The sequence below is a fragment of the Nerophis lumbriciformis genome, linkage group LG06 (genome assembly GCF_033978685.3).
Source record: "Nerophis lumbriciformis linkage group LG06, RoL_Nlum_v2.1, whole genome shotgun sequence".
Classification (NCBI taxonomy): Eukaryota; Metazoa; Chordata; class Actinopteri; order Syngnathiformes; family Syngnathidae; genus Nerophis; species Nerophis lumbriciformis.
The window spans coordinates 53,772,193-53,788,108 of record NC_084553.2 but is presented as its reverse complement, the minus strand read 5'-3'; the positions used below and the strand labels follow the sequence as shown (position 1 = coordinate 53,788,108).

Sequence of the window (15,916 nt, the reverse complement as noted above, 5' to 3'; positions counted from 1 at the left end):
AGCAAGAAAACTACTGATTTTGAACAAGAACATAGAACATGTTCATGTCACTGCAAGAAAGCTACTGATTTTGATCGTGATCAGGGATTTTTTTTCTTCATTTGAGCAAGAAAACTACTGATTTTAAACCAGATCAGGGAGGATTTGTTACAAAATGGCCGATTTTTAACAAAAAAACAGATTAATTGATGTCACAGTCGCAAAACTACTGATTTTGATCCACATCAGGAATTCTTTTTGTTACATTCAAGCAAGTAAACTATTGATTTTGAACAAGAACGCAAATTATCTTAAGTCAATGTAAAAAAAACTACCGAGTTTGACAGAAATCAGGTATTTTTTTTTTTATTTTTACATTTGAGCAAGAAAACTTCTGATTTTGATCGAATCAGGGATTCATTTGTTGTATTGGAGCAAGAAGACTACTGATTTTAAATGACACCAGGGATGATATATAGCAACAAAATGACTGATTTTAAACAAAAATATAGACTATTTTAATGTCACAGCAAGACAACTAGTGATTTTGAACAAGAACGTAGATTAATTGATGTCACAATAACAAAACTACTGATTTTGATCGAGATCAGGGATTTTTTTTTACATTCTAGCAAGAAAACAGATTTTTTTTAACAAGAAAAAATATTATTTAACAAGTAAACTACTGGTTTGAGATCATATTTTTTTTAATTATTTGAGCAACTACTGATTTTGAACAAGAACTAAGATTTTTGTTTACATTTGAGCAAGAAAACTACTGATTTTGAACAAGAACTAAGATTTTTTTTTTTACATTTGAGCAAGAAAACTACTGATTTTGAACAAGAACGTAGAATATTTTCATGTCACTGCAAGAAAGCTACTGATTTTGATCGAGATCAGGGATTTTTTTTCTTCATTTGAGCAAGAAAACTACTGATTTTAAACCAAATCAGGGAGGATTTGGTTACAAATCGCCAGATTTTTTTTAGAAAAAAACTGATTAATTGATGTAAGTCACAAAACTACTGACTTTGATCCAAATAAGGGATTATTTTTGTTACATCCAAGCAAGACAACTAGTGATTTTGAACGAGAACGTATATTAATTGATGTCACAATAACAAAACTACTGATTTTGATCGAGATCAGGGATTTTTTTTACATTCTAGCTAGAAAACTACTGATTTTTTTTATTTTTAACAAGCACAAAGACTATTTCACAAGTGAAAAACTGATTTGTTTGATATCTTTTTTTTTTTGCAAGAAAACTACTGGTTTTGAACAAGAACTAAGATTAATTTATTTTTTTTACATTTGAGCAAGAAAACTACTGATTTTGAACAAGAACGTAGAATATTTTCATGTCACTGCAAGAAAGCTACTGATTTTGATCGTGATCAGGGATTTTTTTTCTTCATTTGAGCAAGAAAACTACTCGATTTTAAACCAGATCAGGGATGATTTGGTTACATTTCAGCAACAAAATGACCGATTTTTAACCAAAATACAGATTAATTGATGTCACAGCTGCAAAACTACTGACTTTGATCCACATCAGGGATTTCTTTTGTTACATTCAAGCAAGAAAACTATTGATTTTGAACAAGAACGCAAATTATTTTATGTCAATGTAAAAAACTACTGAGTTTGACAGAAGTCAGACATTTTTTTGCTTTGTTTTTTATATTTGAGCAAGAAAACCAGGGATTCATTTGTTGTATTGGAGCAAGAAGACTATTGATTTTAAATGACATCAGGGATAGTATATAGCACCAAAATGACTGACTTTAACACAAATATAGATTATTTTTAATGTCACAGCAAGAAAACTAGTGATTTTGAACGAGAATGTAGATTAATTGATGTCACAATAACAAAACTACTGATTTTGATCGAGATCAGGGATTTTTTTTACATTCTAGCAAGAAAACTATTTTTTTTAACAAGAAAAAATATTAATTAACAAGTAAACTACTGATTTGTTTGATATCAGATTTTTTTAGTTATTTGAGCAAGAGAGCTACTGATTTAGAACAATAATAAAAAAAAATGTTTTCATTTGAGCAACAAAACTACTGATTTTGAACAAGAATGTAAAATTATTTCATGTCACCGCAAAAAAAAAACTACTGACTTTGATCGCGACCAGGGATTTTTATTTTCATTTGAGCAAGAGAACTAGTAATTTTAAACCAGATCAGGGATTATCTGTTTTATTTTTTTTTTACATGTGAGCAAGAAAACTACTGATTTTGAACAAGAATGTAGAATTATTTCATTTCACCGCAAAAAAAAACTACTGACTTTGATCGCGACCAGGGATTTTTATTTTCATTTGAGCAAGAAAACTAGTGATTTTAAACCAGATCAGGGATTATTTTCAACAAAAAAACAGATTAATTGATGTCACAGTCACAAAACTACTGACTTTGATCCACATCAGGGATTATTTTTGTTACATTCAAGCAAGAAAACTATTGATTTTGAACAAGAACGCAAATTATTTTATGTCAATGCAAAAAACACTACTGAGTTTGACAGAGATCAGGATTTTTTTATTTTTTTTTACATTTGAGCAAGAAAACTTCTAATTTTGATCGAATCAGGGATTAATTTGTTATATTGGAGCAAGAAAACTACTGATTTTAAATGAGATCAGGGATGATTTGGTTACAACATAGCAACAAAATGACTGATTTTAAACGAAAAAATTGATTATTTTAATTGCACAGCAAGAAAACTAGTTATTTTGAACGAGAACATAGATTATTGATGTCACAATAACAAAACTACTGATTTTGATCATGGACTGATGGAAAGTGTAAACGTGTTCTGTGGTCTGACGAGTCCACATTTCAAATTGTTTTTGGAAACTTTGGACGTCGTGTCCTCCGTACCAAAGAGGAAAAGAACCATCCGGATTGTTCTATGCGCAAAGTTGAAAAGCCAGCATCTGTGATGGTATGGGGGTGTATTAGTGCCCAAGGCATGGGTAACTTACACATCTGTGAAGGCACCATTAATGCTGAAATGTTTTGGAGCAACATATGTTGCCATTTAAGCAACGTTACCATGGACGCCCCTGCTTATTTCAGCAAGACAATGCCAAGCCACGTGTTAAAACAGCGTGGCTTCGTAGTAAAAGAGTGCGGGTATTAGACTGGCCTGCCTGTAGTCCAGACCTGTCTCCCATTGAAAATGTGTGGTGAATAATGAAGCCTAAAATACCACAACGGAGACCCCCGGACTGTTGAACAACTTAAGCTGTACATCAAGCAAGAATTTGTTAAGAATTCCACCTGAAAAGCTTAAAAATTTTCAAAAATGTTTACTGAGTGTTGTTAAAAGGAAAGGCCATGTAACACAGTGGTAAAAATGCCCCTGTGCCAACTTTTTTGCAATGTGTTGCTGCCATTAAATTCTAAGTTAATGATTAAGTTTCTCAGTTGGAACATTAAATATATTGTCTTTGCAGTCTATTCAATTGAATATAAGTTGAAAAGGATTTGCAAATAATTGTATTCTGTTTTTATTTACGATTTACACAATGTGCCACCTTCACTGGTTTTGTAAAATAAAAATGCCGACTATGAGCGAGAGACAAAGAGAGACGTGATGAATAGTCAGAAGAATATGTTTAATAAAAATAATTAAACCTCAGTTTCCTCTATAGAACTTCATAGAAAGTAATCCAATAAATTACAAATGTCTTTTTTTTTTTTCTTCGTCGTCTCTTAAGACACTTTCCCTCCCTCCCTTTCAGCCCCGTTCTTTTGCGTTACCCCACGACAGAAAATTAGTTTTGACTACACAGAGCACAACTTTTGCAAATATTACTCAAGAATGAAAAATTACAGGACAAAGACTGACCGTGGTGGTGACATTGAGGATATCGTCAAGCTTGAAACAAAATACAAAAACAAAAACCTGGTTTTGCCTCAGTGATGACAAACGTCCTGTACAGCAGTAGTGTGAGCGCGCTGGACTTGTCGCCAAAACCAAAGCGGAGGAAAAAAAGCCCACCAAGTGTACGTTAAAAGAGGGATTGGAAAGAAAAATGTAGAAAAATACCTTCCATGTTAGCGATGCAGGGTTTCAGTCTTGGTGCGTTCACTGACCGTGGGAGAGCGAGGCTACAGCGACACCTAGCGGGGTGATGAACTAACAGTCCAGCAGTGTCCGAAAAAAACATAACGAGGGGAAAGAAAAAGGTACTTCGGTTTGATTGACTTCCAGTGTTTGCGTTTTTGCAGTGTCAAAAAAGATAAGGGCACTTCTACGTCTCGGAAGTTCAAAAACAAACAAACGAGGAAAAAAAAAAACGTACAAGCTAGCGTAAGATCAAGCGAGCTAGTCGGTACTGTGTTGGAAAGCAAAAACCGGAAATATTTAGCGCCGGCGTCACACACGACGACGTGAAATAAATATCGGACATTCCGACGATAGCGAGATGAGGAGCAGAGAAGTGGAAGATCGTATTCTGGAAATAGCATTTTTTTTTTTTTTGGCACACCCATGAGAGTCATTTTTCGGAAGCTAAAAATCATCGGATGGATTAAAAAAAAAAAAAGAAAAGTTTTTTGAATGAGGCCGCGCCAGCCGACAAGCATGAACGGAATCTACAGCTTGAGTGACATTCGTTAGCTGCCCGAGTTATTGCTCACGTCCGACGCACCAACCTGCAAAGCCCACACACAAAATCATAGCCCCGCCCCCCCCAACCATCAATATATATTAACAGCTCGCCGCGCGTGTCGATGCCCCCCGCCCCCCCCAAGAATAACAATAAAATTAAATCTTGACGTAATAATTACAATAATGCCTTTTTCATCGCGGGTGTGACATGCAAAGTGTCTCCGAACAAGACGGTACCTTGTCAACAAACACCGAAATAGCATTTCTGTTGATTTTTTCCTGTTTTTTTTTCCTGCATTTTTTTTTCTCATCTTTTATTACACAACAATTTGGTTAGTTATTTACAAGTAAAGAAAACGCCAAGTGCCGGCAAACAAAAGCCTCCATACATATGTGAATATATGAATACATTTCTCGGAGGGCGGTACATAAATAGATTTGGAGTCTGGTTTAGTCCTCGTCGCTGGAGTCGTCCGAGGACGAGGAGGAGCTCCCGGACTCCGATGAGGACGACTCGGCTTTTCCTGAACCGCTGTTGTCTTTCTGCTCCCCCGACTCGTCGTCGTCGTCCTCCTCGTTGTCGTCGTCGTCCAAAGTTTCCTCCTTCCCCGCCGCTACGGAGGACGACGGGGGGGCTACGGTTGGGGGCGGAGCATGGAGCGGGGCGGGGTCGGCGGGAAGGTTAAGGCCTGGAGTGAGAAGCATCCCTGGGTAGAGCATACTGGAGAGTAACAAGGGGTTGAGCGGGGCGGGGGGGCTGGAGGCTGCCGAGGCACTTTGGGCGCCGCCGGCGGAGGAGGCGGAGGAAGCTTCTGTCCGTTCTCCTTTGGCGTGGGCCGACGACTTGCCGGCCACGTCGCCGCTCTCCTTGTCCTCCTGGCCGGGCTTCCCGAGCAAGGGGCTGACGCCCAGCAGGTTGGGCATTCCCGCCATGCCGGAGAGCATCATGGGGAACATGGCGGCCAAGTTGCTGGCGGCCAAGTTGCCGGCGTCCGACGGCAGGCCCATGAGGCCCGCGGTGAGCTGCAGGGACTGCAAGCTCTGGAAGTTCTGCTGGAAGGCCTGCAGGCTGCCCAGGTCCATGCCCGCCAGCAGCCCGTTGGCCAGCAGGGGGTTGAGGCCCAGCGAGGAAGACGACAGGTTGGCTGTCGCCGCCGCCGCCTTGACGAGGGGGTTCTTCGGCCGCCGTCCTCGACGACTCACCTCCTCAGGAACGATGGGACCGGTCAGGATCCTGTCGAACATGCCCTCTGGGAGGTAACCCTGAAAGAGGCCAGGTGGATATAGTCCTCAAATAGCTTAACTCAACTGCAGAGAGTGTAAGGCAGGGGTGTCAAACTCATTTTGGCTCAGGGGCCGCACAGAGCAAAATCTGTGCACACCATTAAAATCATGGCATTAAAACTATAAAATAATTCTATAGTTTTGAGAAGGTGTCTGAAATCAGATTTCTTGGGGTCATCTTAGATGAAAAGTTGACATGGAAAGCCCATATATTGCATGTGAAAAATAAGGTACCGTATTTTACGCACTATTAGCCGCACCTAAAAACCACAAATTTACTCAAAAGCTGACAGTGCGGCTTTTAACCCGGTGCGCTTTATATATGGATTAATATTACGATTCATTTTCATAAAGTTTCGATCTCGCAACTTCGGTAAACAGCCGCCATCTTTTTCCCCGGTAGAACAGGAAGCGCTTCTTCTTCTACGCAAGCAACCGCCAAAGTAAGCACCCGCCCCCATAGAACAGGAAGCGCTTCTTCTACTGTAAGCAACCACCCGCCCCGGAAGAAGAAGCACGCGGTGCATGCTGGGATATGTGACGTTTCATTTCCATTTGTGTGTTTATGTAAAGACCCCAAAATGGCTCCTATTAAGTGTGTTGTCTGTCTAATTATAAATAATGCAGACGAGGCGTGTTAACTGAGTTCTCAACGTTTACTCACAGCGTGCTCATAACCACATTCTAACTGCCAGCATACAACAACGCTTCTCAGGGCTACTGCGCATGCTCGTCACTATCGTTGCATGCTGGGTAGTGTAGTTGTTATATTTGCTAGCTCATAACATCACATTAAGAGACACGCTTACGCGCTTAATTCAATACTCGCCGTCATTCCGGGTGGATTGACAAAAGACCTCCAGCCGCTAGATATTGGTGTCAACAGGGCATTCGAAGCTAGACTGCTAACTGCGTGGGAACAATGGATGACCGAAGGCGAACACACCTTCACTAAGACAGGGAGGCAGCGCCGGACGACATTCGCCCAACTTTTCAATTCGGACAACGAAGGAGAATAATTCGAGGGATTTATGAATGAAGAATAACATCAGAAAGTGAGCGTTATGTTTATTTTGTGTGTTGTGACATTAACGTTCGAGCAACATTATGTTGCTATTGCTCTGCACTATTTTGAATTTTACTATGTTTGTGATTGCACATTTGCGTACATTTTGGGAGTGAACAGAGTTGTTAGAACGCTGGTTTTTAATATATTGTTAAAGTTTGACTGACCTATCTGACTGTTTTTTTGACATTCCTTTAGCGCAGTTAGATGCGGCTTACAACAAGGGGCGGCTTATAGGTGGACAAAGTTTTGAAATATGCCGTTCATTGAAGGCGCGGCTTTTAACCCAGGGCGCCTTATGGTGCGGAAAATACGGTATCTAAAAGCTTATTTATTTTGAACAAGGTTAAAAAAAAAATACAGTCTCCCATATAATACAATGAGAATGTTATATTGCTCAATTATTCTACCTTATTTCAATTACCGTATTTTTCGGAGTATAAGTCGCACGTGCCGAAAATGCATAACAAAGACGGAAAAAAACATATACAGGTAAAAGCCAGTAATTAGAATATTTTGAAAAACTTGATTTATTTCAGTAATTGCATTCAAAAGGTGTAACTTGTACATTATATTTATTCATTGCACACAGACTGATGCATTCAAATGTTTATTTCATTTAATTTTGATGATTTGAAGTGGCAACAAATGAAAATCCAAAATTCCGTGTGTCACAAAATTAGAATATTACTTAAGGCTAATACAAAAAAGGGATTTTTAGAAATGTTGGCCAACTGAAAAGTATGAAAATGAAAAATATGAGCATGTACAATACTCAATACTTGGTTGGAGCTCCTTTTGCCTCAATTACTGCGTTAATGCGGCGTGGCATGGAGCTGATGAGTTTCTGGCACTGCTCAGGTGTTATGAGAGCCCAGGTTGCTCTGATAGTGGCCTTCAACTCTTCTGCGTTTTTGGGTCTGGCATTCTGCATCTTCCTTTTCACAATACCCCACAGATTTTCTATGGGGCTAAGGTCAGGGGAGTTGGCGGGCCAATTTAGAACAGAAATACCATGGTCCGTAAACCAGGCACGGGTAGATTTTGCGCTGTGTGCAGGCGCCAAGTCCTGTTGGAACTTGAAATCTCCATCTCCATAGAGCAGGTCAGCAGCAGGAAGCATGAAGTGCTCTAAAACTTGCTGGTAGACGGCTGCGTTGACCCTGGATCTCAGGAAACAGAGTGGACCGACACCAGCAGATGACATGGCACCCCAAACCATCACTGATGGTGGAAACTTTACACTAGACTTCAGGCAACGTGGATCCTGTGCCTCTCCTGTCTTCCTCCAGACTCTGGGACCTCGATTTCAAAAGGAAATGCAAAATTTGCATGGTTGGGTGATGGTTTGGGGTGCCATGTCATCTGCTGGTGTCGGTCCACTCTGTTTCCTGAGATCCAGGGTCAACGCAGCCGTCTACCAGCAAGTTTTAGAGCACTTCATGCTTCCTGCTGCTGACCTGCTCTATGGAGATGGAGATTTCAAGTTCCAACAGGACTTGGCGCCTGCACACAGCGCAAAATCTACCCGTGCCTGGTTTACGGACCATGGTATTTCTGTTCTAAATTGGCCCGCCAACTCCCCTGACCTTAGCCCCATAGAAAATCTGTGGGGTATTGTGAAAAGGAAGATGCAGAATGCCAGACCCAAAAACGCAGAAGAGTTGAAGGCCACTATCAGAGCAACCTGGGCTCTCATAACACCTGAGCAGTGCCAGAAACTCATCGACTCCATGCCACGCCGCATTAACGCAGTAATTGAGGCAAAAGGAGCTCCAACCAAGTATTGAGTATTGTACATGCTCATATTTTTCATTTTCATACTTTTCAGTTGGCCAACATTTCTAAAAATCCCTTTTTTGTATTAGCCTTACACAATATTCTAATTTTGTGACACACGGAATTTTGGATTTTCATGTGTTGCCACTTCAAATCATCAAAATTAAATGAAATAAACATTTGAATGCATCAGTCTGTGTGCAATGAATAAATATAATGTACAAGTTACACCTTTTGAATGCAATTACTGAAATAAATCAAGTTTTTCAAAATATTCTAATTTACTGGCTTTTACCTGTAAGTTGCACTGGAGCCCAGCCAAACTATGAAAACAACTGCGACTTATAGTCCGAAAAATACGGTATTGTGCAGAAATATGGGGAAATACATATCACAGCAACATAATGCCTTTATTTCTTTCACAGAAAAGAGTAATTCGTATCATTTTTACAGTAGGATACAGAGACCGCACAAATCCACTCTTCATTAGGTCAGGATTATTAAAACTAAAAGACATTGTAGAATTGCATACTCTATTAGTGATGTTCAAAGCTAGAAATAAAGTTCTTCCGAAGGACTTACAAAAGTTATTTGTGTTCACGTCTGAAGATGAGAATCACAGAAGGCCGTATGATTTTAAACATCCAAGAGTGCGAACAAATTTGAAGCAAATGTGCTTGTCTGTTGCTGGTGTGAAAGCATGGAGTTCTCTAAATAAGGACTTAAAAAGTTGCAAGAATATCTTTGAATTTAAAAAGAGTTACAAAAAGAGACAACTGGAATTATATCAAACTGATTTTTGATTTTGATTGGACGTGTCATTTTGAAAATGCTTAAACGAAAACTAAAGGTATGTTGGAGTTGGGGTGTTGGTGGAGGGAACAGTGATAAAGTCATCTCAAATAATTAGTGTTAAAAAGGGGGCAATTAGCAATGTTATAATTAGGGATGGGTACCTTTCACATTTGAGCCAATACTGCACCGATACCCACTACCTGGGAATCGATACCAGTACTCAAAGGTAACAATTTTAATAAATGTTAATAAATATGAATTGTTTTTAATAATACAATCACATATTTTATTGCAACACTTAAAAATGATAATTGCTGTCCAGTTGTTTATCACATTTCTGAGCCTTATTTGCAGGTTGCAATTATAGTTGCAAGTCTCAAATGTTAGATGGGAGTAGTGTATTTTTGTTTTTGTTTTTCGTTGCACCCTAAAAAGTATTAATACTGTAAGTATTGCACTTATTACGCACCAGCTGTTTGATTGTAACGTGCACCTTAGTTGGTAGTTTTCATTAACAAATTTGGAGGTGTTGAAATCGCCATGTATAATCGCTAATGCTAATCAGCAGCATGTCAGTAGCAAAGACTATGTATGGTAGCATCAAGCTAGCGCAATTTTGGAAAAGTTGAGCCTTACTTAACTTACGGGCAAGTCAAAGACTGGCTTTTAGACCACCAGTCCTGCTCACATTAATAGTACCAGATGGGTATTTGGCCATCAGATGATACCCTTGTGGGTATCGTCTGATGGCTACCACACTTTATGCTGTGTTATACAGATTTTGATAAAAAAAAAAAAAACTGTTGTACTTTATATTATGCTGCTAAAATACTGTAACTGGGACGGCGTGGCGAAGCTGGTAGAGTGGCTGTGCCAGCAATCGGAGGGTTGCTGGTTACTGGGGTTCAATCCCCACCTTCTACCATCCTAGTCACGTCCGTTGTGTCCTTGGGCAAGACACTTGCTCCTGATGGCTGCTGGTTAGCGCCTTGCATGGCAGCTCCCGCCATCAGTGTGTGAATGGGTGAATGTGGAAATAGTGTCAAAGCGCTTTGAGTACCTTGAAGGTAGAAAAGCGCTATACAAGTATAACCCATTTATCATTTATTATAACTTGACAACTTTGCACACTGATCTGTAACCTGCACTTTCTGTATCTATTGCACTTGTATTTGAAATTATTTTTATTACGTAAACTTAATTTTAATTGTGGATGCTATGTACAAGGACTAGGGATGGGAATTAGCATGGTGCAGCCATCTTTTTATTGTAAAAGAAACAAATACAACTACCGTATTTTCCGCACCATTAGCCGCACCTAAAAACCACAAATTTACTCAAAAGCTGACAGTGCGGCTTTTAACCCGGTGCGCTTTATATATGGATAAATATTAAGATTCATTTTCATAAAGTTTCGTTCTCGCAACTTCGGTAAACAGCCGCCATCTTTTTTCCCGGTAGAGCAGGAAGCGCTTCTTAGCGCTGGGTAGTGTAGTTGTTATATTTGCTAGCTCATAACATCACAGTAAGAGACACGCTTACGCGCTTAATTCAATACTCGCCGTCATTCCGGGTGGATTGACAAAAGACCTCCAGCCGCTAGATATTGGTGTCAACAGGGCATTCGAAGCTAGACTGCTAACTGCGTGGGAACAATGGATGACAGAAAGCGAACACACAGTCACTAAGACAGGGAGGCAGCGCCAGACGACGCCAACATCTGCCAGTGGATCGTAAATGCCTGGGCAGATATTTCGGTCACAACTGTGGTCCGAGCTTTCCGGAAGGCAGGATTCACAGAACTGCTGGATAACAGTGACACTGACTCCGATGACTTCGACGAGACGGAACCGGCCATTTTGGATCTCACATTTGCCCAACTTTTCACTTCGGACACCGAAGACGAAGGATTTACGAATGAAGAATAACTTCAGAAAGTGAGCGCTATGTTTATTTTGTGTGTTGTGACATTAACGTTCGAGCAACATTATGTTGCTATTGCTCTGCACTATTTTGAATTTTACTATGTTTGTGATTGCACATTTGCGTACATTTTGGGAGTGAACAGAGTTGTTAGAACGCTGGTTTTTAATATATTATTAAAGTTTGACTGACCTATCTGACTGTTTTTTTGACATTCCCTTTAGTGCAGCGTAGGCGCGGCTTATAGTCCGGGGCGGCTTATAGGTGGACAAAGTTTTGAAATATGCCATTCATTGAAGGTGCGGCTAATAACCCGGGGCGGCTTATAGTGCGGAAAATACGGTATGTTGGAGTACTTTTGAGAATTGCTGTGTTGGCTTTGGAAATTCAATATTACTTAAAAGTAGTTTGGCTGAGTCCGCTGAAGTGATCGACAAGTGTTGAAGTGTTTTAGAGCCGGCTGTTAGTCGGCAACCGGGCGTGACGTCACACGCAACCCACGTACCGTAACATGACACCGTTCTTTACATGAATCGTTGCCTGGTAGGATTGGCGGGATTTGGTCGGTGCCAAAAAAAAAAAAAAAAAAAAGCACAGAATTTGGTATTCATCCCTAATTGCAATATATGTTGTGTGCTCAGGTGTGCATGTTTGTGTTGATGTTGTGCTCTTAAAAGTGCATCGCCAGCTAAACATCCTCATAACATCCAAGACTCACCGACTGCTTGACAACATCAGCCCACTCGGGCGGGACTCCGTACTCCGGGTTCTCCTGAAGGAAGCGGCACAGATCCTTGAGCGGTGGCGCGAAAGCTCCGCCCACCTTTAGGTAAAAACAAAAAATACAAGCGGCATGAAGGAAGGAGTTTCACAAAGAAGAAAAAAACATACCTCATAGCGTACAACCTGATTTGCAGTACATGAACATTATTACATCTGAAAAATTTGGAAAATGATACACTTGAGCTAAAAATGTAAATGAAAATATCCATCCAGCCATCCATTTCTACCGCGTGTCCCTTTCGGGGTGGCGGGGGGTGCTGGAGCCTATCTCAGCTGCATGATTAATTACAATTTTATGTAAACGCTGAGACACCGTTGGCTTGCCGCAACATCAACGCGACAATACACAATAATACACTCGTTGACAACCACAATGTATTCCAACAATTACCATATTTTCCAGAATATAAGGCGCACTTAAAATCCTTTTTTTCCCCTCAAAACTCGACAGTGTGCCTTATAACCCGGCGCGCCTAATGTACGGAATAACTCTGGTTTTGTTTACCGACCTCAAAGCTATTTTATTTGATACATGGTGAAATGATAAGTGTGACCAGTAGATGACAGTCAAACATAAGAGATACGTGTAGACTGCAATATAATGACAGTCACACACAAGACATACATGTAGACTGCAATATAACTCAAGTAAACAACAACATTTTATACGTTCCATTGAAAATATAGAACATTACACACGGCGCTCAAAAATCTATCAAAATGTTTTAGTACGGCTTTGATAAGCTATTATTACGGTGTGTGTGTAAGGTAAGACATATTTATCTGGCGTTTTGTTTCGCAATATTATGGAAAAGCACCTTTTCTTACCTTTTGGTACCTGCTGATCTGTATTTGGGATCTGCATAAGTCCTGAAAAATTGTGAGCAACCGCCTTTGTAGTCTGTGTCGACTCCATAGTCGATAAGCTTCTTATTTTTCTCTATCTTCTTGCTATGGGACATTCATCCTCCGCTGTTGCCATTTCTAATATAAAGTAGTATAAAGTTATTTCTTATATCTGCCATGAAAGCGCTAAAACATACCGGTGTAGTGAGTTTACATTATTCACCCAAGGAACTTTAGTTATTAAAGAGATCCGATCAGACGGTTTTTCACGGGACATATTTACGGCGGATGAGGAGATGCTGCTCCGTTATTGATTGAAGTAAAGTCTGAATGTCATTAAAACAGATAGCCCCATCTTTTGACACTTCTTCCACTCCTGTCCTTGCACGCTACACCGCTACAACAAAGATGACGGGGAGAAGACGCTGCCGAAGGTGAGCCACGTAAATAAGACCGCCCACAAAACGGTGCATCCGGAAGCGACTGTCAGAAAGGGGCTTGAAGATGATCTGTAAAACAATCTATGCAATATTTTGACCAAAGAACCACCATTACATGTTATGTAGATCACAAGGAAGTGTTTTACATTTAGAAAATAAAAAAATATATGACTCCTTTAATGCACCCTATAATCGCCTTATATATGAAAAAAGATAAAAAATTAACCATTCATCGGCTGTGCGCCTTATAATTCAGTGCGCCCTATTGTCCAGAAAATACGGTATCCAACAATTCACAGGTGTTAAACTCAAGGCCCGGGGCCAGATCTGTCCCGCCACATTAACCAGGGACGGCATGGCGCAGTGGAAGAATGGCCGTGCGCGACCCGAGGGTCCCTGGTTCAATCCCCACCTAGTACCAACCTCGTCATGTCCGTTGTGTCCTGAGCAAGACACTTCACCCTTGCTCCTGATGGGTGCTGGTTAGCGCCTTGCATGGCAGCTCCCTCCATCAGTGTGTGAATGTGTGTGTGAATGGGTAAATGTGGAAGTAGTGTCAAAGCGCTTTGAGTACCTTGAAGGTAGAAAAGCGCTATACAAGTACAACCCATACAAGTACAACCCATTATAGCGCGAGTGGTGAATTAGGGTGAGCAAATTAAGCGCTACTATGTCCCTTGCAATCAAGCTGTGGTAAGCATGGTATCGGCCAATCTCACTCATGGATGATCGGTATCGGACCATGCCTAATAGAAAGTAACACACCTTGCGGGCGTTCCTTCTGTTGATAATCTGCACTCTCTCCTCCCCCGTCAGGCTGTTGACGTCGATCTTGTTGGGGTTCCTGCAGCGATGCCGCTTCTGCTTGGGCCGACCATCTTGGATGTGGAACTGCAAAGGCATCTTGTTGACGCCCTGTGCACAAAAACAACAAAGTCAGCACAACGAAGTGGTTCGGGTATGACGCGGGCAGGCCGCAATACTCACAGGGATGAAGGCTCCCGTGTCCGCCACAAAGCCCGGGTGCTCCTTCAGCCACTGATCTAGATCTTTCTTCCTGGGAGCGTCATCCCCAGCAAGCCGGGTGCCGTCTTTCAGGTTGATGACAGGAACCCTGCTCTCCGCGTCCTCCGGAGCCAGACCCGCGCTCGGGTTGTAACCTGGCATTGGAGCTGTGCCCACTTGGCCGATGCCGCCCCACCCAGGAAGCGGCTGGAGTCACAGGGGAACACCAGGTTTGTGTCATGCCCATGCATCATCAATCAGTGCAATCCAGTATCGTACCTGATCAGGGACTTGACTCCTGTTCATGAACAGCAGGTCCATCCCCTCTACGTTCTTCCTCCTCCCCCTGCGCCGCTTCACCACCGGTTGGCCGTCCAGCACACCGTTTAGCCTCATGGGACCAGCCAGACCTGAAGGCACTGCAGAAGAAGCGGCGCCAAATAAATCCAACAAGCTCTTGCTGCCATCTTGTTGTAAAAAGACGCCGTACCGTTCTGGAAGCTGCACTGCGGCTTGGTGATGTCGGCCAGGCCCGTGTCTGACGCGCTCTGCAGGTCGTGGAGCCGGGCCAGATACTGCTGCTGGGCTTGGGGTCCCTCCTCTGCATCCAGGGGTCTCTTCAGAGGTAGACCCTGTTTCTGGAAGGTCAGCTTGAGACCTCCCTCCTGCTGCACAAAGCACAGGAGCCACAAGTTGGACGAGTAGCTCACTCTTAGGGCTGTGAAACTTTTGTTTGTGGCGCCAATACTACATTCTTGTTCATACACAAATACATACAGTGGAACCTCTTAATTGTAATCCCCTCAAAGTCGTATAAAATGTTATTTTTCTGTTACTATAAAAGGCTACCAAAAAGGACAAATGTGCCGATAGTCAAATAACTTATTTGAAATAGTACAGTATAGGGATGTGTACCGTTCACATATGAACCAATATGGCACCAATTCCTAGTACCTGGGAATCAATACCAGAACTCGACGGTACCATTTTTCAGTACTTTTACGCGTGTCGATAAATGTTGATTGCTTGACAATACAATTTTAATATTAATGTAACATTTAAAAATGAGCTTGATTATGATAAGTGTGCTGTCTCCTGTGTCTTTTACCATTTGAGTCTCATTTGCAATGCAGTTGCACTTCCAAGACATTAGATGGCAGTACTGTATAGGCTATCTATTGTATGTTGTCTAACTAGGAAGTAGCTTTTTCAATAAGTATTCGATGTTGAACTGCTTTTGATAATGTAAAATAAATTACACAAGAGCCATCAATCTAAGTGCTTGCGTGCTAGTTTAAAAGAACAGATTTAACAAATACATCTATATACTTATATTTGTCCCAAGTACGTGAGGACATTTTGGCTTTGATTGGCTTTC

At 41.2% G+C, this 15,916-nt stretch overlaps 1 protein-coding gene across 9 annotated transcripts in view; it reads right to left on the bottom strand.

Moving 5' to 3' along the window:
* Positions 1-4,500: 4,500 nt before the first annotated feature.
* chd9 (chromodomain helicase DNA binding protein 9) overlaps positions 4,501-15,916 on the bottom strand; it is a 254,829-nt gene continuing 243,413 nt past the window's right edge. For 7 of the 9 annotated variants that reach the window (XM_061964544.2, XM_061964543.2, XM_061964540.2 and 4 more), the window contains 6 exons: positions 15,029-15,206; positions 14,818-14,957; positions 14,521-14,745; positions 14,299-14,448; positions 12,183-12,287; positions 4,501-5,880 (listed from right to left, as the gene is read on the bottom strand). In XM_061964544.2, the coding sequence (XP_061820528.2) occupies positions 5,068-5,880; positions 12,183-12,287; positions 14,299-14,448; positions 14,521-14,745; positions 14,818-14,957; positions 15,029-15,206 (1,611 nt within the window). In that variant the 3' untranslated portion in view covers positions 4,501-5,067. The remainder of the gene's footprint in view (positions 5,881-12,182; positions 12,288-14,298; positions 14,449-14,520; positions 14,746-14,817; positions 14,958-15,028; positions 15,207-15,916) is intronic. The other 2 variants (XM_061964542.2, XM_061964545.2) reach the window with 1 other exon arrangement.